This window comes from Bufo gargarizans, chromosome 2 (genome assembly GCF_014858855.1).
Source record: "Bufo gargarizans isolate SCDJY-AF-19 chromosome 2, ASM1485885v1, whole genome shotgun sequence".
In the NCBI taxonomy this organism is placed as follows: Eukaryota; Metazoa; Chordata; class Amphibia; order Anura; family Bufonidae; genus Bufo; species Bufo gargarizans.
The window spans coordinates 460,137,068-460,161,834 of NC_058081.1; the positions used below are offsets into that span (position 1 = coordinate 460,137,068).

The 24,767-nt window shown below is 45.7% G+C and overlaps 1 protein-coding gene across 2 annotated transcripts; it reads right to left on the bottom strand.

The window, feature by feature from the left end:
- Positions 1 to 2,101: 2,101 nt before the first annotated feature.
- LOC122926444 (securin-like) lies at positions 2,102 to 9,106 on the bottom strand. 2 transcript variants are annotated; one of them, XM_044277818.1, is made up of 6 exons: positions 9,046 to 9,106; positions 6,613 to 6,706; positions 5,883 to 6,052; positions 4,559 to 4,634; positions 3,919 to 4,071; positions 2,102 to 2,234 (listed from the first exon to the last, which is right to left on the bottom strand). In XM_044277818.1, exons 2-6 carry the CDS (start codon positions 6,692 to 6,694, stop codon positions 2,158 to 2,160), a joined length of 558 nt encoding a protein of 185 aa, XP_044133753.1. In that variant the 5' UTR covers positions 6,695 to 6,706; positions 9,046 to 9,106; the 3' UTR covers positions 2,102 to 2,157. The 2 variants fall into 2 exon arrangements, with proteins under 2 accessions (XP_044133753.1, XP_044133754.1); XM_044277819.1 differs by having other exon boundaries at positions 9,038 to 9,074.
- Between the last annotated feature and the right edge of the window lie 15,661 nt (positions 9,107 to 24,767).

Sequence of the window (24,767 nt, forward strand, 5' to 3'; positions counted from 1 at the left end):
GCCAGCCCCGCCCCTCCCACCAACCAGAGCTGAGGCAAGGCAGGCGAGCACTAGCAGCTCTGAGTCACTGACACAAGTACAGGGAGAAAGAATCGAATGAGTCGCAGGTGAAAAGAACTAAAGATCCGACTTAGTGACTCATTCGATTCTTTCTTATTAGACTCCCTGTACAGTGTGCCCCCCAACACCCCAGTATAAGAAACATTGGTGGCACAGTGGGAAGTGCCAATGAGGGTAAAAAAAAAAAAAAAAAAAACTCACCTCCTCCAGTTGATCGCGTAGCTGCCAGGTCTCCTGTTCTTTCTTCAGGACCTGTGGTGATGTCACTGAGCTCATCACATGGTCCATTACCATGGTGATGTATCATGTGATGAGCACAGTGATGTCACCACAGGTCCTTTGACAGGTCCTGAAGAAAGAACAGGAGACGATCAATTGGAGGTGGTGAGTTAATTATTTTTTAACCCTCATTGGCACTGCCCACTGCGCCACCAATGTTCATTATATTGAGGGGGGGCACACTGCACCACCAATGTTTATTATACTGGGGTGTTGGGCACTGTGCCACCAATATTTATTATATTGAGGGGGGCACACTGCACCACCAATGTTTATTATACTGGGGTGTTGGGGGTGTGCACTGCGCCACCAATGTTTCTTATATTGGGGCACACTACGCCACCAATGTTTATCATACTGGGGTGATGGGGGGGGGCGCACTGCTCCACCAATGTTAATTATATTGACCTACTATGCATTCTGTATTAAAGAAGGCTATTATTTTCCCTTAGAACCATGTTATAAGGGAAAATACAGTGAATAGACTTTCATCCTAGCAACCATGAGTGGGAGAGAAAAAAAAAAAAAAAAAAAAAAAACACACAGCATCCGCACTTGCAGATGCTCGCGATTTTCACGCAGCCCCATTAGCTTCTATGAAAAACACACAACATAGAGCATGCTGCGGTTTTCACGCAACGCACAAGTGATGTGTGAAAATCACCCCTCATGTGCACAGCCCCATAGAAATGAATGGGTCCGGATTTAGTGCGGGTGCTTTCCGGTATTTTGAATGCCAGATCCGGCACTAATCCATTCCTATGGGAAAAATGCTGGATCCGGCATTCGGCGAAAAAACCTTAAGATTTGCCTGGAGATAAAACCGTAGCATGCTGCGGTTTTATCTTTTGCCTGATCAGTCAAAATGACTGACCTGAAGACATCCTGATGCATCCTGAACGGATTGCTCTCTATTCAGAATGCATGGGGATATGCCTGATCAGTTCTTTTCCGATATTGAGCCCCTAGGACGGAACTCTATGCCGGAAAAGAAAAAAACACTAGTGTGAAAGTACCCTAAAATATTAAGTTTAAATCCCCCTTTCCCAATTTTACATATAAAATATATAAATAAACATATTACATAGCGCTGTCCAAACTATTAAAAAATCTCTCCTATGCGGTGAGCATTCACCATTTTTTAGTCACCTTGTCACCCCAAAAAATAGGATAGGACTGTTCTATTATGGGCCGAACATTTCATAAAATGCGAAATGCACGTGGCTTTTTTTGCGTGGTATTGATTATCGCAATACTTTTCTATGGTGATGAAAGCGAATCAAAATTTTGGTATCAAAACAACCCTATGCCGATCTGATTGGAGTAGTGTTGTCATGATACCAACATTTTGATTCGGTTTCGAATTGGCGACTAAAAATTTGATTTGGCTTCTAAATTTTTCAGAAAAAATATATATATATATATATACACACACAAACAGTTTTGTGGCCAGACATGGTAACAATGGATCCACACAAAAAAATAATTTATAAACCACACATCACATGGATGTTGTGATATTTTTATGGACCCATGTTTTGCAAGCCGCCCTATGCATGAGCCCTAACACTAGACCAGAAATTGCATGCACATTGCCTACTTTTTTTGCATCAAGGGCTCCAGAAGAAGTACATTAGTCCAAAAAGTTGCAGTGTGGACTTCTGCATTTGTGAAATCCTGTTTAGCAGATTTAGTTGAAAAACCTTTCCCAGATGCAAATCCATCTTGGATTGCCTTGAACATACAAGCAATGGACACAATATAAAATAAATTAAAAAACCTTTATTAAACAAACTAAGTGCAATGAAATAAAATGTTTTAACACTGAAGCATTGGGGGCATGTCCACTGTGATCTCCTCCAAAGTGGCAAGGAAAGATGGCAGACTGTCAGCATCTGAAACAGAAACATTTAATGTAGGTTTCCATGTAGTACAGGAAATACAGTACATCTGACCTGTAGGCCAGACACACACCGGTTGTCCTGCCATGCCCATGCTGTGGACTGCAAGTTGTGGTCTGCAGTTAATGGGCACCGACTGAGCCAGCTACATGTGGACCCATTCATTAGGATTGGTCCGTGATCCGTTCATTTAACAAAGAGGTTCTCTTTACAAAACAGAAGCACAGAACGCCAGGGAAGCACTCAGTGGTGCTTCTGTTCGGCACCTCTGGATTTATGGACCCATTCAAGTGAACCGGTCCGCATCAGTGAAGCGGAATGCACACAGCTAGTGCACCGTGTATTGCAGGCCTGCAATACGGCCGTCTGAAAGAGGCCTTCAAAGCAATAAACTCAACATGCGTCAGTGAGAGGTCCTGCCCTTGCCCCTGACAGAACTGCACAGCATTCTGATTTATAATGCTGTGTAACCCTTACCCTAAGTTCACACCTGAGCGTTTTACAGCGTGTTCAAACGCTCAACACGTGAAAACCAATGCTTCCCTATGGCCCTGGTTCACACTTGAGCGTTTTACAGCGCGTTTGAGCTTTTTTGGGGTGTTTTTCGCGCGTTTGGGCCATAGACTCATTGGACAACACTGCAGTCATACACAAACACGCGTTTACTATTGCAAAAAACGCACGACAAATACGCGCGTTTTACGCACGTCTCAGGTGTGAACCCAGGGTTAGGGCCGTTTCACACAAGCAAGTCCATTGTGGGAATCATGCTCCAACATCACCCCTACAGCATCACTGACCTAAAGCCATCAGTATGATTTTGAAGTAGTAATGTCAAGCAGAGGCATATAGCATTATATCTCATACCATGTGCTCCTGCAAGTCCAGGATCAACAAAGGATCATTCTCACAGCACAATTCCTGCAATGGACTCTTGTGAAAGTTTTGAAGTCTGACAGAAGTAATTCAGTAGACTTTATAACGTTAAGGGTTACACAGAATCATGAATTATAATGCTGTGCAATCCTGTCCGAGGCTAGAACAGGACCTCACTGACAATGAGAGTTTACATTCAACTCACATGTCTCTTGCCTTAGAGTACTTGAATATGAGCTCTTCTGATCACTACTGCAGCACAGGGGGTTTTGATACTTGCAGTTAAGCTGCGCTGCAGGCAGTCTACAATGGTAGAGTGTGGAGTCTTCACAAGGCCCCAAATGATCAGAGGCACACCATCACCACAGGGTCCTGATCAGGGCAGAGCCCCTGGCTGGTTGCTACCGATCAGAGCCACCTCTGATCCCAGCCAGCACTAGTAGACAGCTGCAGTATTGAATAGCAGGCACATGTCAGAAGTGGTCTCAGCTCTGAACAGTATTAAAAAGGTGTTAAATACAGATACTGGTTCACACAGCAACATACCATGTATGAAGCAAGCCATAGCAAAACAATTGAAGTCTAGACATACTGTGAAGTCTTTAAAAATCCCCTTATTTGTGGAAATGTGTGCAAAGATCTGAGCACATGGCAGCACTCCAGTGAGACAGAGCAACACTTTCAGAAGCATTTGTGCAATCCCATTGTTCTGGTGGTTGTAGGCTTCTAAAAGGTTATTGGGATTAGTCAAAATAACCAGGACACCCCATGGGTAGGTAGGCATGACTGCACCGCAACTAACCTGAATCCCAGCTATAAGCAGGCATCTCCATTAGGGCTGGTTCTAGACTTATTAGAGAGTCAAACGTCTTAGCATCATTCACCAGAAGACCAACACCAGTAAGGGAAAGATGGCTCAGTTTGTGTTCTTCTGGGACATCAAAGGTTTCAAAGTCTAGAAAACAAAGTGAAGTGTCACAAGCACATGTTACTCTACACAGCATAGGTTCCTGCTATTACATTAGGCAAGAGCATGAAAAGCAGTTGGCTGCTCCAGGAAAGTCAATCAACCTGTGAATAGCTGAAGCATACTGTGCACACCAGCCAGCCATTTTCAGAACTACCAAGTAAATGAGTATGCTGCACATGCACAGTGTGCTCTGCATTCACTTCAGGGGCCCAGTTCTGGAGATCGGAGAGGGACTGACACCTGTCAGACATTTATGCCATAAATGTCCCAGATGGGAATAACCCTTTATACTGGAGTTTGGAAGAAAGGGAGCCTGAAAACACCTCAACCTCCAGGGATTCAAACCTGGGACCCACGTGTTTGAGTGCATGACACTGAGCCACCCAGCTTAAATACAGAAACTTAGCTGCTGTCTGATATTGCAGCATAGCTCCATGGCGCTAACAGGCAAGACACTATTAGTGAGACGTACCTGCAGGGTTGTAGGGAACAAAGGTTTCGATTTCAGGGTAGCACTGCAGGCCAGGCTTAAGAGGCGCTTCTGAAACCTAGTGGAGAAAACCTAAAGTTAGGAGCCGTCAGTCTTTTTATTTTTTAACTGGTACATTAGTAAGCAGTCTGCCTGCTGAAGATGCTATTGCTTTTTCAGATAGCCCCCTCCATTGGACAGCCATGAGCTGTGTTCTGGTGCCCAACATGTTAGTTAATTAATACAATTGGTTCAGGGAGAAGACTGCACATCTCCTCCCCCCTGGCCACGACTGTCCACCCCACGGCCAGGGAGAAGGTGAGCCATGATGAGACTTTGTAATCCTCATAACCGGCAGTGTAAGTACTATAGAGGGGCATAGCAGTAAGAAACAGGAGACTATTCAGGGGGGATTAAAGGGTTTGTCACCTGAAAAATGGTTATTAAGCTGGCTGACAGCGATGTGCTAATGTCAGCTGAACATAATTAGTGCCATCTCACTGCCTGCCGCCATTGTGAAAAAAAAAAAAAACGTAATATGCCAATTAGCCTCAAGGAGCAGGGGTTGCACCTACATCTAGAGGCTCCGTTTGCCCACCTTTTTATGCCCTTCTCTTGAAAGACAGGGCCAGGCAGCGCTGCTCTCCTCTTGCCAGCCGTGTCTGCAGTGTAAATCTTGCACCGTTCAGTAGTCAGTGAGGAAGCCAGCAGCCGCCAAGCGTCCTTCCCTCACGGCGCCGAATACTGATTGGCGCAAGATTTACACTGCAGACATGGCTGGCGAGAGGAGCAGCGCTGCCCTGTCGAGAAAAGAAATGGGCAAACAGAGCCTCTAGGAGCAGGGGAAATGCTAATTAGCATATTATAAAAAGTTCATTTTTCCTCAATAACAGCGGCAGGCAGTGAGATGGCACTAATATAGTTCTGTTCAGCTGACATTAGCACATTGCTAATGTTTTCCAGCTTAGTATCCATTTTTCAGAGGGACAGAAACCCTTTAACATTACTAATTTTAAGAAGGTCCCGTTACTCAGCCCCATCTCCCCAATCACATGCTGTTTAAGTCTACTAGAGGCCATAGTATCTGGAGCCCTAGTCACTTCACTTCTGTGAATGAAGCAGGACTATGGCAAGTGATGCTATGCCATTTTGTCAGGTAAAAATGGCAGACTGAATTATAGCGAATGGGATCCATTAGGCACTGCCCTTCATGACTGTTCCCCCACTGTTCTGGAGAATAGGAACAGTCAGATGTGAATGTATGGCTACTACACCATTAAGCTCCATCTCGAGCTCCTGGGGCCCCTTCTGTACACAAGAGGCTTACCTTTTTAGCAGCTGGTCCAGGATTCTTCACTTTAAGGTCTCCTTTCAGACACTGCACCGTCTTCTGGGTTGTCACCTGCTTGTTCACAATCCCCAGAGCTTTTCTTGATGCTTTTTCTCCTGCTGCAGAACCAAATACTTTGCCCTGGTGGCTTCTGACAACCCGCTTTCCTTTAGAAAGATGGACAAGTCAAGAGTTTCTCCCAGAGCACACATCAGCATCATAGTACTTCATGAAACCCAAGTACTGTACAAATACATCTCCATTTCACATCCAAATAGCAGTTGTGTCATTCATGAAGACTTTTGCCCTCCATATCCCATCAGGTCAGTGAGGCAGACCCACATGTATAGTATAGCCCACCTTCAGCAGCCTTCATGAGCTAGCTGCTAGAAGAATGGCACTCAGTGCCAAACATAGCAAGCCCCTCAGCTACACATGTACTAAAGCCAGTTTCAGAAGTGTTACGGGTGGGGGATGGGGCAAGGCCATGAGAATACTGTTTGTCCATCGATATTAGAGGGTGGACCTCAGCAAGTACTGCCGCCTGCCCCACGTCTACAGCAGATAGCAAAACCCAACTAGGACTATTGTAGTTAGTGGAGCTTAGATCAGGAGATAAAACTACACCTGCAGACAGGCATATTCGGCTACACAAGTGTCCCCCTAGCACTACAGACTAGAAAGTCACAAGGATCCCAGTAGGCAAGTCCTTCAGAGAACTACTTACCTGCACCTTTTACACGCTCCTTAGACAGCAGTGTAGAAGCAACATCACTGTTCTCTTGGTCAATGAAGATCATGGTTGCCATTTTAGACCAAATCTAAAGACAAAATTTAAAGTATGAGGCCCGCTCCAGCATGAGACTACACTGGACACCACCCAACACCTCAGAACGGGTACTGGCGCACAGTGCAGCTCAGACCTGGTTTATTGTAGCTGGCTGAAATTCACTCAATCATTCCCACTACACAGAACACAAGGGGTTAATGAGCCACATTGAAAACCGCCTGGTATCTGCATGTCAGAACGGCACTGTACCCCAGGGGTGAGGGTACTCACACTAGCGTCAGAAGAATCCGGCAGGCAGTTCAGTTAGCGGAAATCTATGTGCAAACAGATCATTTGTTTCTGGAGCCGTATGACAAATGCATTGAGGATCCATCTCTCCGGTGTCACCTGGAAAAACTGATCTGGTATTTTTTTTTGATCCATCAACACAGCAATTTCCTGAACACTTGGTACCGGATCCGGCATTAATACATTTCAATGGAATTTAATGCCAGATCCAGCAAGTATAGCAGAATTTCAGCCGGAGAAGATATCGCAACATGCTGCAGTATTTTCTCTGGCCAAATACCGTAAGGGTCCATTCACACATCCGTAGTGCATTGTGGATCTGCAATTTGCAAATTCACAATACACCCGGCCAGCACCCCCATAGAACTGCCTATTCTTATGCGCCATTGCGGACATGTTCTAGTCTTTTCCAGCGCCGCGGACCGGAAGATCGGGGGGGGGGGGGGGGGGGGGGAGACACACTCTGGAATTGCAGATAGCACACTATGCTGTCTGCATCCATTCCTGCCCCATAGAGAATGAATGGGTCTGCAGAATTGTGGGGCGGGTGCGGACACATTAAGGGTCCAGTCACACGTCTGTAAGGCTACTTTCACACTAGCGTTGTTTTAATCCGGCGTTCAATTCCGACACTGGAACTGCCCGCCGGATCCGGAAAAACGTGTGAAAACGGATTACATTTGAATCCTGATCAGGCTTTCGATCACAATGGAAAAATACATTGGGAAAAACGGATCCGCCATTTATGGACTTTAACTTTTTTTTCAAATTTTTCGGGTTTAACATGCAAAAGCCGGATCCGTTTTGACTGAACACACGGGGCCGGATCCGGCGTTAATGCAAGTCAATGGGAAAAAAGCCTGATCAGGCGTTCAGTCAAAGTGTTCAGGCTTTTTGGCCGGAGGTAAAAATACTGCATGCTACGTTTTTCTGAAAAGCCTGATCAGTCATAAAGACTGAACTGAAGACATCCTGATGCATCCTGAAGGACTGACTCTCCATTCAGAATGCATTAGGATAAAACTGATCAGTTCTTTTCCGGATTTGAGCCCCTAGGACGGAACTCAGCGCCGGAAAAGAAAACCGCTAGTGTGAAAGTACCCTAAGACTGACTGAAAGGATTGCTCTCCATTCAGAATGCATTAGGGTAAAACTGATCTGTTTTTTTTCCCCGGTTTTGAGCCCCTAGGACAGAACTCTATACCAGAAAACTTGTGTGAAAGTACATGTGTGCAGATTTCAGTATTCACTGACACTTCATAGATGAAACATTCATGGATGTGTCACTGACAAGGCATCCCACTGCCATGATGAGCCCTGGCAGTATGCTAGAGCTCTCTGGATCCAGTAATACTGGCATATAGTCCATGTGGGGCAGCAGCTATCCCAGTAACACCCAGCATACTATGCACTGCAAGTCATCGAGAACAGGCTCAACCGCCATAGCAGTCAGATTCCAGGACTCAGGCAAAGGTGGGATCCGATTGGTCACTAGGGACAACCAAGCCAGTTCTCCTTTGCACCAGATTCTCCCCCCTCTTCCAGACAAATCACACCTATCCAGGCAAGGAAATGGGCATTTGAGGGGTGCAGCAGTCAGGAACATGCTACAGGCACACTAGCGCTCAGTGGGGGTATGGGCACCCAGAAGCAGCACACAATAGAACATGCCTTAAAATGGAGTTTCCGACTTTATATTTAACTGTACCCCCAGTGTAACTGGCACCGCTGCAGACACTGGCTGCAGCGGCTGACATAATGCCAGTGTTCACTTGTGAGGACTGAAGCGCAGTGAAGCTCGTAGTGGACCCAGGAAGCAGGTAAGTGCACCTCCGTAACTGGTCCAGTCGGTGAGGAGGTTAAACAGAAAAAAGATGCAGAGAAATGAGGGGCCACTGAGGAGTTCCCCTTTCCACCTCCAGGAAAGCTGGGTGAGAAGACCCGTCCCCTGAATAACAGGCAGAAGCACACGGAGCTCCGCCACAACACCGGAAGCAGTCAGCCGGTCACAGCCTGCACCGAATAGGTGACATACTGAGCGTTGCCGTTTCCCGGAGCCCCACCGTGACCGTACCCGCTTACCACACAGCCAGATCAGCCACAGAACGCTACCGCTGTTTCCCGGCACCAGCTTTTAAATAAAACACTGCGTCCTCATTGGTTGGTCTCCCTCGCTGCTGTAAGCTGATTGGATAACTAGTTCAGCCATTCTGATTGGATAGAGAAAAGTGACGTCATCCCCGATACTTATTATGTATACAAGTGTAATGAGCGTGCACGTGCGGGGCTGCGGTACCGGCGCGATTTTCTGTATGTGTGCGGTTATAATTTTTACTATTTCCACTTTCTGTAAATGTTCCACAAGTATGAGAAACACCTTAGGCTATGTGATATGTAACAAGGGTTGCCACCTCTGGCAACAAAAAAATACCGGCCAAGGAATAAAAGGGAGGCGTGGCTTAACGAAGAGCAAGCACATAGCACTGGCCCATGGGTCTCCTCCCTTAGGGTCCGTTCACACATCCGCAGATGGCTCCGCGTGCCGTTCTGCAATATCTGGACGGGTGCAGAGCCATTCATTCTCAATGGGGCAGGAATGTGCTCTCTGCATCCGCATTTCCGGAGTGCAATTGCAGACAAGAATAGGCAGTTCTATGGGGGCTGCCGGCCAAACACGGATGTGTGACTGGACACTTAAAGGGGTTTTCCAAGTGTCCTCTGGATAGGTCATCAGTATCTAATGGGTGGGGGTCCTATCAGCTGTTTTAGAAGGCATTGGTGCTCCTGTGAGCCCCGCGGCCTTCTCCATGCTCACCAAGCATAGTGCTGTACAGGGGCGGATTGGCCATAGACCCTACAGGGATATTTCCCAGGGGGCTGCTGAGACCCTCCTCTCTGCCGCTGGCCAGGTACATAAATCAGCTCTTAACAGTAATTAACACTGTGAGAATCAGATACTCATGGCTCGGGCAGATTCCCTCCTGAGTGCAACTGCTGTGGCCCTCAGCTCCTAAGCCCCCCGCTCCATAGACAGCTGGAGGAGGAGGACAGACGGTGGTAGCTACTGATGGCCACCACAGAGGGACAGCTTTTGGGGCAGTATATTGTGCTGCACTGTGGTGTTTGCTTCTGCTGGGACGGTATTGCTGCCCCACCGTCTGTTCAAGGGGTATTTCCATCTCAGACAATGGGGGTATATAGCTAGGCAATGCCCCCATTGTCTGATAAGTGCAGGTCCCACCGCTGGCACCCACACCTACAACGCGAATGAAGTGGGGAGAGCTGTGGCTGGAGGACCTGGATTTCCCGGGGTCCGTCCACCACCAAGCGCTGCTCCTATAGAAGTGAATCGGAGCGCACCGCACATGCGCAGCCCATGATCCCATTCATTTCTATGGGGCAGACGGCAATAGCCGAGCAGGTGCTCGGCTATTTTCGGCAGCCTCATAGAAATGAATAGAGGGCACATGCGCAATGCGCCTTCCGTTTATTTCCCTGCTCCGTTTTCATTGTCGGTGCGGTTCCCAGTGGTGGGACCCGCCCCTATCAGACAATGGGGACATATCCTATCCTATGCCCCATTGTCTGAGATGGGAAAACCCCTTTAATTTAGACCCGCCTACAATATAGGGCCACTCTTAGTTTTTAGTTTTTTTCCCGGGCCACTTTAAGTTCCCAGTCCACCCTTAGTACTGTACATTGTATAGCGGCTGTGTTTGGTATCGCTCTCAGCCTTATTCACTTCTATGGGTCTGAGCTGTACCTAGGCCACGTGACCGATGAACGTGTCGTCATTCAGCCTAGGGAAAGCTGTGAGAAGGCTGCGGGGCTATGAAATGCTTTCAGCAGCACTCATGTGCCATATACAGAGAAGGCTAGGTTCACATCACGTTTTTCCCATCCTTTTAACGTATACAAAAAACCTATCCATTAAACGGATGCCTCAGACTGATGCCATACAGTGGCATCCGTTCACCAAACAGCTCCATTGTAAAACAAAAAAAAGTATCCGTTTTTTAACCGGACTGTGCAGCATACAAGAACGTGGTGTGCTGCTTTTTTGTATCCTTCTCTTTTGTATCATATACTTCAAACGGAGGCGTAAAACCTGATGTGAGCCCAGCCTAAGGCCAGTGATTGGTTGCAGCAGTGATCACAGCTGAAGCATTGGGAGGGGGATAAAATGGGTGCATGCTCCTATAAATGTATCTCACTTAACTGACTGTGGGGGAAAGTTTAACCCCTTGAGGACCCAGCGATTTTCAGTTTTTGCATTTTCGTTTTTCACTCCATGCCTTCCAAGAGCCATCATTTTTTTTTATTTATCCATTGTATGAGGGCTTGTTTTTTTGCGGGACAAGTTGCACTTTCTAATATCACCATTTAACACCTTAAGGACCCTGCCATATTTCACCTTAAGGCTAGGTCTACATGATGACATTTATCGCGCAACTACACTGCAACATTTGTCTCACTACATTTTGTCGCACCAATGTCGCACGACAATTTTTATAATGGCAGTCTATTGTGTCACACTGCAACATGTTGCAGTGCGACACCATAGACTACCATTATACAAATTGTCGCGCGACATTGGTGCAACAAAGTGTTGCGCGACAAATGTCATCGTGTAGAACTAGCCTAACCCTTAGGGACCCGGCTCATTTTCACCTTAAGGACCAGGCAATTTTTTTGCAAATCTGACCAGTGTCACTTTATGTGGCGATAACTTTAAAACGCTTTGACTCCAGGCCATTCTGAGACAGTTTTTTCGTCACATATTGTACTTCATGACACTGGAAAAATGGATTTAAAAAAATTCATTTTTATTTATTAAAAAAATACCAAATTTACCAAAAATTTGAAGAATTTTTAAGTTTCAATTTCTCTACTTCTATAATACATAGTAATACCTCCAAAAATAGTTATTACTTTACATTCGCCATATGTCTACTTCATGTTTGGATCATTTTGGGAATTATATTTTTTTTTTTGGGGGGGGGGGGGATGTTACAAGGCTTAGAAGTTTATTTTAAGCAAATCTTGAAATTTTTCAGAAGTTTTCAATAATCCACTTTGTAAGGACCAGCTCAGGTCTGAAGTCACTTGAATGACCCATTCTAGAAACGACACCCCTCAAGGTATTAAAAACTGATTTTAAAAACTTTGTTAACCCTTTAGGTGTTACACAAGAATTAATGGAAAATAGAGATACAATTTCCAAATTTCACTTTTTTTGCAGATTTTCCATTTTTATATTTTTTTTCCAGTTACAAAGCAAGGGTTAACAGCCAAATAAAACTTAATATTTATGGCACTGATTCTGTAGTTTACAGTAACACCCCATATGTGGTTGTAAACTGCTGTACGGGCACACGGCAGGGTGCAGAAGGAAAGGAATGCCATACGGTTTTTGGAAGGCATATTTTGCTGGACTGTTTTTTTGACACAATGTCCCATTTGAAGCCCCCCTGATGCACCCCTAGAGTAGAAACTCCAAAAAAGTGACCCCATTCTAGAAACTACACCCCTCAAGGTATTCAAAACTGATTTTAAAAACTTTGTTAACCCTTTAGGTTTTCCACAATAATTAATGGAAAATAAAGATACAATTTCAAAATTCGACTTTTTTGGCAGATTTTCCATTTTATTTTTTTCCAGTTACAAAGCAAGGGTTAACAGCCAAACAAAACTCAATATTTATGGCCCTGATTCTGTAGTTTACATAAACACCCCATATGTGGTCGTAATCTGCTGTACGGGCACACGGCAGGGCGCAGAAGAAAGAAATGCCATACGGTTTTTGGAAGGCAGATGTTGCTGAACTGGCAGTGTGGGGCAAATTACTATGTAGGGGAAATTACTGTGTGGGGGCAAACTACTATATGGGGGGAGTTTGGGGGAAATTACTATGGGGTATTACTATGTGGGGGCAAGTGGTGGAAATTACTATATGGGGGGTGTTGCTATTGGGGGGGGGGCACTGTAGGGGCAATTCTATTATTTTTGGGGACACTATACAGGGATTATTGCCTGGAGCACAATAGAGGGTGTTATTATTACTCGGGGCACTCTAGGGGACATTATAGCTGCTGTAGACACTATAGGAACATTTGGGGTAATTTATCAAACTGGTGTAAAGCAGAACTGGCTTAGTTGCCCATAGCAGCCAATCACTTTCCACCATTCATTTTTGACAGCTCTTTTGGAAATCCAGTTCTACTTTACACCAGTTTGATAAATGACTCCAATTATGTCTATTAGGGTCACTATATTTTCAGCAGTATAGTACCTGGGGCATTGGGGAGCACAACGGGCACAGTATTGGGAGTGGCAGCAGGATGATACTGTGGGGACACCAGGTTGGGGAGGTTGATGGAAAAATGTAGAAATCTAACGTGTCTGTGTTACAAACTGTAGAGACGAGATGTGGCTGAAAGAATTTGCCATGGTGGTCTGGGTCAAATGTAGGAGAAGAGGAAAGAGAAGGTCTACATGACAGGAGATGTCACTGGAAGTAAGAGGTATGTGGTGCTGTATTCTCCTCCATGTCTTTTTTCTTATAATTATATGTGTTTTAAATTTGGTGACCACATTTTTCAGTTTAGGACCCAATTTGGGGTAATTTGGGTAATTTTTTTAGTCTGAAGATGTCATATGGCCTAGGAAGAGACTGTGGCGCTCATGAAGCACCGCAGCCTCTTCATACAAACAAAACTAAACTAAAATGGAGAAAGGGGCCCAAGTTGGGTAGACAGCCCTGGGCTTATCATGCACTTAATCCGCCCCTGGTGATTGTAAACTGCTGTACGGCCACACGGCAGGGCGCAGAAGGAAAGGAATGCCATATGGTTTTTGGAAGGCAGATTTCACTGGAATGAGCTGCCATGTCAACATTTGAAGACCCCCTGATCAGGAGTGTATCTATCACGAGGCAAACAAGGCAGTGTCGTCTCCTCAGCATGTCTGTCTGTGAACTGTAGCGTCTTGTCCCCCATAGTCCCCGGTCTGTCTGCCCTGGTGTATGCGAGACCCCTTTTCCCCGTCCTCTGTGAGCCGGCCGCAGTATGGAGGATGTGGACAGTCAGATCTCGGCCAGAGCCCCGCCGATGACAGGTGATGATGATGGCTTCATACATCTCACCCTGCTTCACGCACCGCCCGCCATACCCGCCATGCTATGTAACGGACTCCGTCATTATAGGGATCATGTGACATCACTCCCGGTCACGTACTGACTCCATGCCAGGTGGGATGCAGCGCTACATGGTGGCTGGGGTGACCTTGTGTCCTCCCTCCTAGGAAACCACAGAAGATAAAAGCCAAATGACCACACCCAGTCAGGGAGTTAACCCTTACAGCACCAGACAGAGGGAGGCTACAACTAAGGCTACTTTCACACTTGCGCTAGGTGCGGATCCGTCTGGTATCTGCACAGACGGATCCGAACCTATAAATGCAAACTATGGTATCCGTTAAGTGTGGATCGGTCTGCATAAAAGCTTTATCAGATCTGAGTTTTCACTATCGTGAAAACTCAGATCCGACAGTATATTCTAACACATTCCCATGGTGATGGGGACGCTTCAAGTTAGAATATACTAAGAACTGTGTACATAACTGCCCCCTGCTGCCTGGCACCACCCGATCTCTTACAGGGGGCTGTGATCCGCACAATTAACCCCTCTTAGCCCCCTGATCGGGTGCTGCCAGGCAGCAGGGGCCAGACCCCCCTCCTTCCCCAGTATTAAAAGCATTGGTGGCCAGTGCGGGCCCCCCCTCCCTCCCCAGTATTAAAAGCATTGGTGGCCAGTGCGGCCCCCCCCCCTCCCTCCCCAGTATTAAAAGCATTGGTGGCCAGTGCGCCCCTCCCTCGTATTAAAAGCATTGGTGGCAGTGGCCACAGGCTAACAACCCCCCCCCCCCCCATCATTGGTGGCAGCGGAGCGGCATTTCCGATCGGAGTCCCAGTTTAATCGCTGGGGCTCCGATCGGTTACCAGGGCAGCCAGGACGCTACTGCAGTCCTGGCTGCCATGGTTACTTAGCTTATACTTACCTGCACTGTCTGTGGCCAGCCGGCGCTCTTCCTACTGGTAAGTGACAGGTCTGTGTGATGCGCCGCATAACTATGGGAATGCCTCTGTGTTAGAATATACTGTCGGATCTGAGTTTTCACGATCTAACTCAAATCCGATGGTATATTCTAACATAGAGGCGTTCCCATGGTGATGGGGACGCTTCAAGTTAAAATATACCATCCGATTGGAGAAAACTCAGATCCGATATATATTAAGGTATATTAATAGGGACTCCTGACTTTACATTGAAAGTCAATGGGGTACGGATCTGTTTACAATTGCACCAATATTGTGTCAATGTAAACGGATCCGTCCCCATTGACTTACATTGTAAGTCAGGACGGATCTGTTCGGCTCCGCACCGCCAGGCAGACACTAAAACGCTGGAGGCGGAACGGAGCCAAACTGATGCATTCTAAACGGATCCGCATCCATTCAGAATGCATTGGGGCCAAACTGATCCGTTTGGGGCCGCTTGTGAGAGCCTTGAAACGGATCTCACAGGCGGACCCTGAAACGCTAGTGTGAAAGTAGCCTTAAAGGGGAAGTGCACACACAAGCATACCAAACCACGTTACCACCGGCTACAGCATGCGTGGCACCCATGTCACGGCAATCACCCAGAAGGCCGAGACACTGCCACCGCATGCTGTCACAGCAACATGTTGCCGCGGGCATCCGCAAGTGTGGCAACAGTGTCACAGTGCAAACCAAAGGCCGTGACAGAATATTGAGCGCAAAGCTTTTATTCAGGGATAGCAGTAAAGGATGCAATTCTTACCACTGCCACTAGAGGGTGCAGCTGCCTCCAGAGATATATAGAATTCATCAACTTAATAATGGCAGAGCTCTCCCTAGTGGGAGATGCAACAGACAAGGTAATAGGGTTCTCTTATTGATTACCTATTCACTAGAATGAGAGGGAGTCTGCAGTAACTAGACCCACATAGTGGACACAGCTCCATGAACAGCTCATTGTTGGCAGTGCCCTGGGGATAGGGATAGGCCATCAATATAAACATCCTAGAGAACCTAGGATGAGCCTTAGCTCCTCCAAGTGCAGAACGGATCCTGCACACGGTCACCGTGAACACTGGCCACCAATGCACTGATTCCAGAGCCTGCTGTGTTCAAAAACTGTAAGTACTTAAATTACAGTAATTCACAAAAAATCTATTACTTAGTTGTTTTATGGGGTAAGGGGGTTGGGACCCGTTGGGTGGTTAGAGGGGGGATAATTAGGGAGGGGTTAATACTGTACTATCTCTAGCTGCACATTGTTTTTTAACAAGGAAGGGGTGGGTCAAATTTATATTAGGGGGGTGCCCGGGTTTAGGCAGCACAAAACCAAGATACACCACTGCTCCTGATGCACCCCTAGAGTAGAAACTCCAAAAAAGTGACCCCATTTTAGAAACTACACATCTCAAGGTATTCAAAGCTGATTTTGCAAACTTTATTAACCCTTTAGATGATCCACAAGAATTAATGGAAAATGGAGATGAAATTTCAGAATTTCACTTTTTTGGCAGATTTTCCATTTTAATCCATTTTGTCCAATAACAAAGCAATGGTTAACATCCAAACACAACTCCATATTTATTACCCTGATTCTGTAGTTTACAGAAACACTCAATATGTGGTCGTAAACTGCTGTACGGCCACATGGCAGGGTGCAAAAGGAAAGGAATGCCACATGGTTTTTGGGAGATTTCACTAGAATAATTTTAAGTTACCATGTCACATATGAAGACCCCGTGATGCACCCCTAGAGTAGAAACTCCCAAAAAATTACCCCATTTTGGAAACTACAGGATAAGGTGGCAGTTTTGTTGGTACAATTTTAGGGTACAGATGATTTGTGGTTGCATTATATTACACTTTTTGTGAGGCAAGGTAACACAAAACTGCTGTTTTGACACCGTTTTTATTTTTTGCTATTTACAGTGTTCATTTAACAGGTTAGATCATGTGGTTACGGACGCGACAATACCAAATATGACTTTTTTTGTGTCTTCATATTCTGAAAGCCATATTTTTTAAATATTTTGGGCGACTGTTATGTAGGGGCTCATTGTTTTCAGTATGAGATGACGGTTTGATTGGTACAATAAAAAATATCATGTTTTAGTGTCTTCATAGTCTGAAAGACATAATTTTTTTTTGGGGGGGCGATTGTCTTAGGTAGGGTATCATTTCTTACGGGTTGAGATGACGGTTTGATTTGCACAATTATGGAGTGCATATGACTTTTTGATTGCTTGCTATTAAAGTTTTTGTGATGTAAGGTGACAAAAAATGGCTTTTGACACAGTTTTTATTGAACTTTTATAATGTTCACCTGAGAGGTTAGGTCATGTGATATTTTTATAGAGCAGGTTGTTACGGACGTGGCAATACCTAAAATGTATACTTTATTTATTTAAGTTTTATGCAATAATAAAAAAATGTAAAGAAAAAAAAATTATGTTTTAGTGTCTCCATAGTGTGAGAGACATATTTTTTTTTTGTGGGCAATTGTCTTAGGTAGGGGCTCATTTTTTGCAGGATAAGATGACGGTTTGATTGGCACTATCTTGGGGTGTATATTACTTTTTGATCGCTTGTTATTACAGCAGGGGACCCGATAGAGGGAAGAAGCGAAAACCTCCCATCTGCCATGGTCAGTGCTGCCTTCGGCATATGAGGGGTTAATACACCGGCATCAGCGTTATCACCGATGCTGGTGGATGCAGCAGGAATCCGGCTGTCAGTAAAAGCCGGATCTCTGCCTCTGATCGCGGCACCGCACGCAGGGGGGAGGAAGGACCGCAGGACGAGAATGGGGTCCTTAACGTGTTAATATTGCACACAATGTGCAATTCCACAACAGTTTTATGGCTTTTGTTTTTACAGTGTTCCCTATGTGGTAAAACTGACCTGTGCCCTTCATTCTCTAGCCCTGTATGATTACAGCGATACCACATTTGTATAGTTTTTCTTGTGCATTAATACTTGAAAAAATTAAACATTGGAAACATTTTTTTCTTTGACTCTCCATATTCTGACCCTCATAACTCTTTATTTTTACATCTATGGAGTTGTTAGAGTGCTCATTTTTTGCGGCATGATCTGTATTTTTTTTATTGGTACCATTATAGGTGTGTGTATGACTTTTTGATCACTTTTTATTAAATTTTTGGGGGAGGTGAAGCAGTGATTTTCACACACCCGCTTAGCTGAAGTGATTGCCACTTAAAAACAGACCTTGATGGACAAAAACTTTATCTCTGTCTCTTGTAGTGGTTCAAAGGGAGTATTGCATAGCTGATCTAGAACCACACAGAGGTCCCACCTTGGAATCGGGTCGATGAGTTGCAGCTTAATCAGGGTGGATTTGATTTAAATCAAACTGATTTAAATCACTAGTCAGTAAGGCTTGATTTAAATCATAGTTTTCTACATAAAGACAAATTCTTGCTGGTATAACTTATAATATGCAAGTAGATGAAGATTTTTAGAATGACAACTTTTCATATTAGTTTGATTAGGTTGATTCTGTATTCATAGGTTTGTAGAAGTTAGGATTAAGGTCTTTTTCTCAACTCTGTTCATGTTATAACATTTTTGCTGTGAAGAAGAGGCATGTGATCTCTGCTAAGTCAAATTCAGTTTTGAGAACTGCAAAAGTAAACCAAGCATCTGCGATAATATCTTGTAGGCAGAGAAACTGCCCAATAATCTTACAAAAACCTCTGGAAGAGCATGACATTGTGAATGGATTAATGGAATTTATTTACCCAAAAAATTAAACATATACAGCCTTATTCTACATAATTTTTTTTAAATCAGATAATTTTTTATTATCATTTTTTCTTTTTCATCATCAAATGACAGTCAAATCAAATATCCAATCATCAAAAAGACATCAGGTACAAAGGATAAATGTACAAAATATCACATATGCACAATGTACATAATATACATCCTAAGACCGTAAGACATTGTAGGAATTTACACAATAGGTCTAGACTTTTACTTATCTATTTCCCCCCCCCCCCCCCTCAACGAACATCCCTGTAAACACCCCCCTCCCCTCCCCTCCCCAACCTTCCAAGAGCAGGACATCATTGCAATAGGAGCATAACTACCTCCTAATTCTTTTTCTCCTCATCATATCGGCACCTGTTCCATTGATTTTAATATATATTACAGGCAGTGAGCCCCAAGGAACTATACTCCCATACAGTTATGGCACACATTCCACGGTCACACATCACATATCAGACACCAACAAACGTACACCACACATTTCACATATCACCAGGTCGTACACAGTCACTTCCCCAGATCAGCCTTATCGGGGACCCAGAACACTCCTTGTTAATGCTAGCCAAGAACTACAGCATCCCGACCTATCTATCCAGCTACCCCAAATAGCCTCAAATTTAGTCAAGCATTTTCTTTTCTGGTACACACCCCTCTCAAGGCGCACCACCACATTCATTCTAGCAACATATTCCGATACCTCTGGGGGTATCCCCTGTATCCATTTTGCTGCGATCGTCTTCCTCGCCTGATACAGCATCCTTTCTATTCCCGTAACTACTGTAGACTGCAAATTTTCCTCTGGCAGCAGTCCCAGAATACAAATTTTCGGATCCATTTTCAATTTAGTACTGTGTACCTTATTAACAAGATGTAATATTGCTCTCCAGTAAGAGGTCAATGAAGGACATGACCACACCATATGCATGAGATCAGCTTCAGCGTTACCACATTTCGGACAATTGGGACTATCCCTGCAACCCACTTTATGTAGGAATACCGGAGTCCTATATACTCTATGCACTAAATACAGCTGGGAGAGACGTGCCGCCTCACTGAGAGATAGAGTGGGAGTAAGCGCTACTACCTCTGACCATTGTACATCTGTAAGCCCACCCAAATCTCTTTCCCATTGCAGTCTACATTTTAGCGGGTATCCTTTAAGAAAATCCTCTAGTAAGGCCTGATACATCACGGAGATCGCCCCTTTCACCGATCCAGCAGCCACCACTGTGTTCAGTGCATGGGTGGATGTAAATACTATTGGAGCCACTTTAGCCTGAGCATCCAATGCATGCCTGAGCTGAAGATATCTATAGAACTGCGAGGAAGGACGCCCAAACTCCGAGCAAAGCTGTTGATATTGTTTCCCCACCTGAGAAGATATGGCCCAAATTCCATACTCCCTTGTTATTCCACCCAGAAAACCCAGTTAGATCTTCCAACTCTGGCAGTGCTGGGTTCCTCCAAATAGGTGAGATATTGACATATCCCTCTAATCCCAAGATATGCCTGGTTTTACACCAAACTTTCCTCATGAGCACTAGTATTGGGATATGCCCTGCATCTTCCTTTACCCTGCCGTCAATGGCCGTCAACGGGGGAGACCTATTCGACGCCCACTCCATCAATCGTCCACTCTTCGTGCCTGGGCTACCCGCCACTCCCCAGCCCTTAAAATGCTGCAGCTGGGCCGATAGAAAATAAAGTAAAGGGTTGGGCAGAGCAAGTCCCCCTGCATCTTTGTTCCTCTGCAACGTTTCATACTTTATCCTTCCCCTATTACTTTTCCACAGAAAAAAACAAAACAATCGTAAGATTTTGTGAAAGTAATGCACGGGAATCCAAACAGGGGAGTTGTGCAGGACATAGAGCAATTGCGGCATAAGGATCATTTTCAACAAATTTCCCCTTCCTATCACTGACAAAGGCAATTTATGCCACACTGTGATCTTATTTTTAAATTTCTCCAGCAAGGGTAGGAGGTTACTAGTAATATAATCTGCAGGGTTCATGGACACCGTTATCCCAAGATACTTAAAGGATTGTACCACCTTAAGTCCGGAGAAGGCAGCAGTGCGTGACGGTATTTGAGAGGATACTGGAAGAATCACTGACTTATCCCAGTTTACCAGCAATCCAGACTGGTCACCAAACTGAGACACCACAGATATTACTGCATCCATATACTTTTCCAGATCATTCACATATATCAACGTATCATCCGCATATAACGATACTCGCTCCTCCATTGAGCCCCGCAATAGCCCTCCCATCGAGGAAGTAGAACGCAGGATACAAGCTAAGGGTTCAATGGCTATCGCAAATAATAACGGAGACAGCGGACAGCCCTGTCTTGTCCCCCTCTCCAAAGCAATAGTTGACGATAAATGCCCATTAACTCATACTCTAGCTCTAGGTTCACAGTACAAAAGTTTAACCCACTTCATAAAGTCCATTCCAAAGCCCATCTTAGTCATAACCGCCCACAAGTAATCCCATTCAACACTGTCAAAAGCCTTGGCAGCATCAAGAGAGACCACCGCGGCCCTGTTATCCAACACATCCCTACCCTCCAACTGGAGGTTCAGGAATAGCCTCCTAAGATTTAAAGCCGTGGATTTACCAGGCATAAAACCGGACTGGTCATCATGAATAATGGTGTGAATAACTCTGTTTAATCGGTTAGCTAGCATTTTTGCCAAGAGTTTGACATCAACCGTCAGGAGAGAAATGGGCCTATATGAATCTACCAAAGCTGGGTCCTTACCCGGTTTGGGTATTACCACAACTATAGCTTCTCTCATGGAGGAAGGCAAAATACCATTACCAAAAGCGTACTTAAATACTGCAAGCAGGTGCGGAAGCAGCAGTTCCCCATGTTTTTTATAAAATTCCCCAGGGAGACCATCCCCACCCGGCGCCTTCTCATTAGGCAAAGACTTTAGTGCCTCTTCCAATTCCTCCAACGTGATATCCTCCTCAAGAAGCGCCCTACTTTCCTCAGACAGGACAGGTAAATCAATGCCCTCCAAATAACTAGACCTACAGGAATCAGTGGCGACCAGCCTGGATCTATAAACCTCTTTAAAGTGTACATAAAATTCTTCCAGAATGTTCTCATTTCCCACTACCATTTGTCCATTCTCTCCCCTAAGCGAGGTTATAGAGGAGGGGCCTTGCTGAGCCCTAGAAATCACAGCTAACAAATGACCTGCGCTTTCACCTTCAGCAAAATATCTTTGGGTCGTAAACAATCTTTTATCCTCCGCTCTAGCCTGTATATGTTCCTTTAGAAGTTTTTGGGCTTCCTTCCATCGCAGCTCACCAGGTACCGTGGGCTGTGCAACATAATCGGCTTCCAAATGTGCAACCCGATCTGAGAGTTCCTTATCCAGAGCACGACTTTTAGATTTCTTAACGCTGATTTGTTTAATATATAGCCCCCTCACATATGCCTTCATAGCATACCATACCACATCTAGTGACGCCGAGCCCATATTAATAGACAAAAAATCGGCCACAGCCCCGGATATCACCGTGTAAGAGGCAGCCCTGATCATCCAGCAACATTTCCAACACATATATATATAGCAGACTGTCATGTTTCCCTCCAGCCACCAGAGGCCACTGTGGCTGAGTAGGACAGTGAGAGGAGTTGTTTCCAGAGGACAAGGAGTTAAGTGTTTTTCCCGGGCTGAGCAGAGAGCCTGGGCTGAAGGTGTCTGAGTACACAGGAAGAAGGATGCTGTGCACTGAGAGGGAGATCCACAGGGAAGATTAGAGCGATTTCTCCCTGCCTGCTGTGACACAGTATCTGTGTGCTGTCTGCTGTAGTGTGAGGCACTTACCAGAGGAACTGTGAGTGAATTCCAGGCCCTGCCTGATTACCTGTCCAGAGCTGCTGATTATCTCTAACCAGAGTTACAGAGACTACAAAGAGAGGCCAGAGCTGAGCCACGCTGAAGCAAGCAAGCAAGCAACCAGATCAGGACCCAGACTGTATCTGCCTGCATGTGCCGGACACCGAACTGTGAGTGCACTGATGCTAGCCTGAGCTAGGGCATAGTGGTATAGGATTTAGTTTAGTGCACCGTAGAGGTGCACCCCGGGTAGCGGGGACAGATAGGACTACCTAGAAGAGAGTAGCCTGCTATTGTCTGTACTTGTGTTTGTGATTCGTTTGTGTTCTTTATGCAAATTTCCATTATCTTTATTGTGAATTCTCAAGCTGTTCATATTGTAAATCTGCTTCTCCGGCAGTTAGAGTTCTCTTTTAATAAAGCTGGTTTCTACTTCAGCCTCCTTGTCTGCTGCACTGTACTTGAGTCCTGCTCTACGGTCTCTTCCTCTGCTGACCGTTACAAGTGGCGCTGCGAGCAGGGTACAGTCACAGAGATGGAGGCGGCTGAAGGCAATGTGCATGATGTTAATGTGAGTACCTCAGGCAATGGTGGAACCCTTGCAAGGGCCCTTCCTATTGGCACGTTGTTCAACTTGCTACCCAAATTTGATGGCCAGAACATGACACTGTCAGACTGGGTGACAAGGTTACAGAGTGCTGTTAGGATTTACAATGTCAGCCCAGAACTACAAGTAGAAATTGCTTTGGCCGCTCTCGAGGGTGAGGCCCGAAGAAATGTTCTCCTACAACCAGAAGCCACGCGCAATACATTGCAAGAGATGGTGATATTCCTGGAAGAAATATATGGGGAAACAGCCAGTGCAGGGCACCTCCGGGCGAAGTTTTTTTACCGGATTCAACGGGAAGACGAAGGTGTCTCTCAGTACGCTACAGCCCTACAGGAAGTGTTGGCCGAGGTACAAAAAAAAGAGGCAGATGGGGTTACTGGCATGGGACCCATAGACCGGATACTGCGGGAACAATTTATTCTGGGGCTCTACAGCAATCCCCTGAAACAGGCTCTGCGGGAACGAGTCAGAGTAGACCCTACCCTAACCTTTCGACAAATTTTGGCAGAGGCCGTGACGCGAAACAAAGAAGACGGCTATGCTTCTGGAGTAATACGGACCCAGACCGTTACACCCCCCAGGGTTACGAGAAATGAGGAAGCCCTGGTCAGAGTGGTACAAGACTTGCAGAGCTCCCTGAGTGCCATGCACGAAAAGTTGACACACCTGGAGAAACGGATAGAGTCGCGCCATACTACTGAGGCTGCCTATCCAGCCCGACAACAAACCTATCAGGCGACTCCGTGGGTTCCTACACCCGAATGCCCTTATGCTAGTTTCCCATACCATCAAGCCCCTCATTACCCTTCAGTGGGGCCATCCAGCCAAGCTCTGAGGGCACCTCCCACTCGCAGGCAAAAAGTGGGCCGTCAAGGGGCACAGTGTTGGCGGTGTGGAGATCTAGCACATTTCGCCAGAGAGTGTCGGAATAATCCAGCTGGACGCCAAGAGCCGCCGTTAAACTACCGACCCCTGCAGTAGTGGGGCGTACTGCAGGGGAGGTGGAGAGCCAAGTTACCCAGCAAAGCTCCGAACACCTGGTCGCAGGGTGCCCCACTATACGAGCTGAGTTCGAAGGTGTTCCTGTCGACTGCTTAGTGGATACTGGGTCTCACGTGACAACTATGCCCGAGTCATTCTTCTACCGTTACTTTCAAGCGCTGGCCAAGCCAGAACGAGAGACACTGGTCCGGGTTACAGCGGCTAACCAACAACAGATTCCTGTCACAGGGGTCGTGTGGATGAATGTACGGCTATGTGGACAGGAAGTGGGGCGGAAAGGTATCTTGTTGGTCCCCGAAACGTTCAAAGAAGATGTGCCGGTGATAATGGGCATGAATATCCTGCGAGAATTGGATCAGATCATGTTCACCAAACGGGGGCCGGGTTACTGGAAACAAGCCACCCCGCACAAACCTACCCAGAAAGCATTTCAACGGCTAAT

Excerpts from the sequence above, each read along its gene's own strand:
- LOC122926444 (XM_044277818.1), bottom strand. The coding sequence starts at position 6,694 with ATGGCAACCATGATCTTCATTGACCAAGAGAACAGTGATGTTGCTTCT. Across the intron at positions 4,072-4,558 it reads TGTTCCCTACAACCCTGCAG|ACTTTGAAACCTTTGATGTC; the intron begins GTACGTCTCACT and ends TTTGTTTTCTAG. Across the intron at positions 2,235-3,918 it reads TGCTTATAGCTGGGATTCAG|ATGCTGACAGTCTGCCATCT; the intron begins GTTAGTTGCGGT and ends TTTCTGTTTCAG.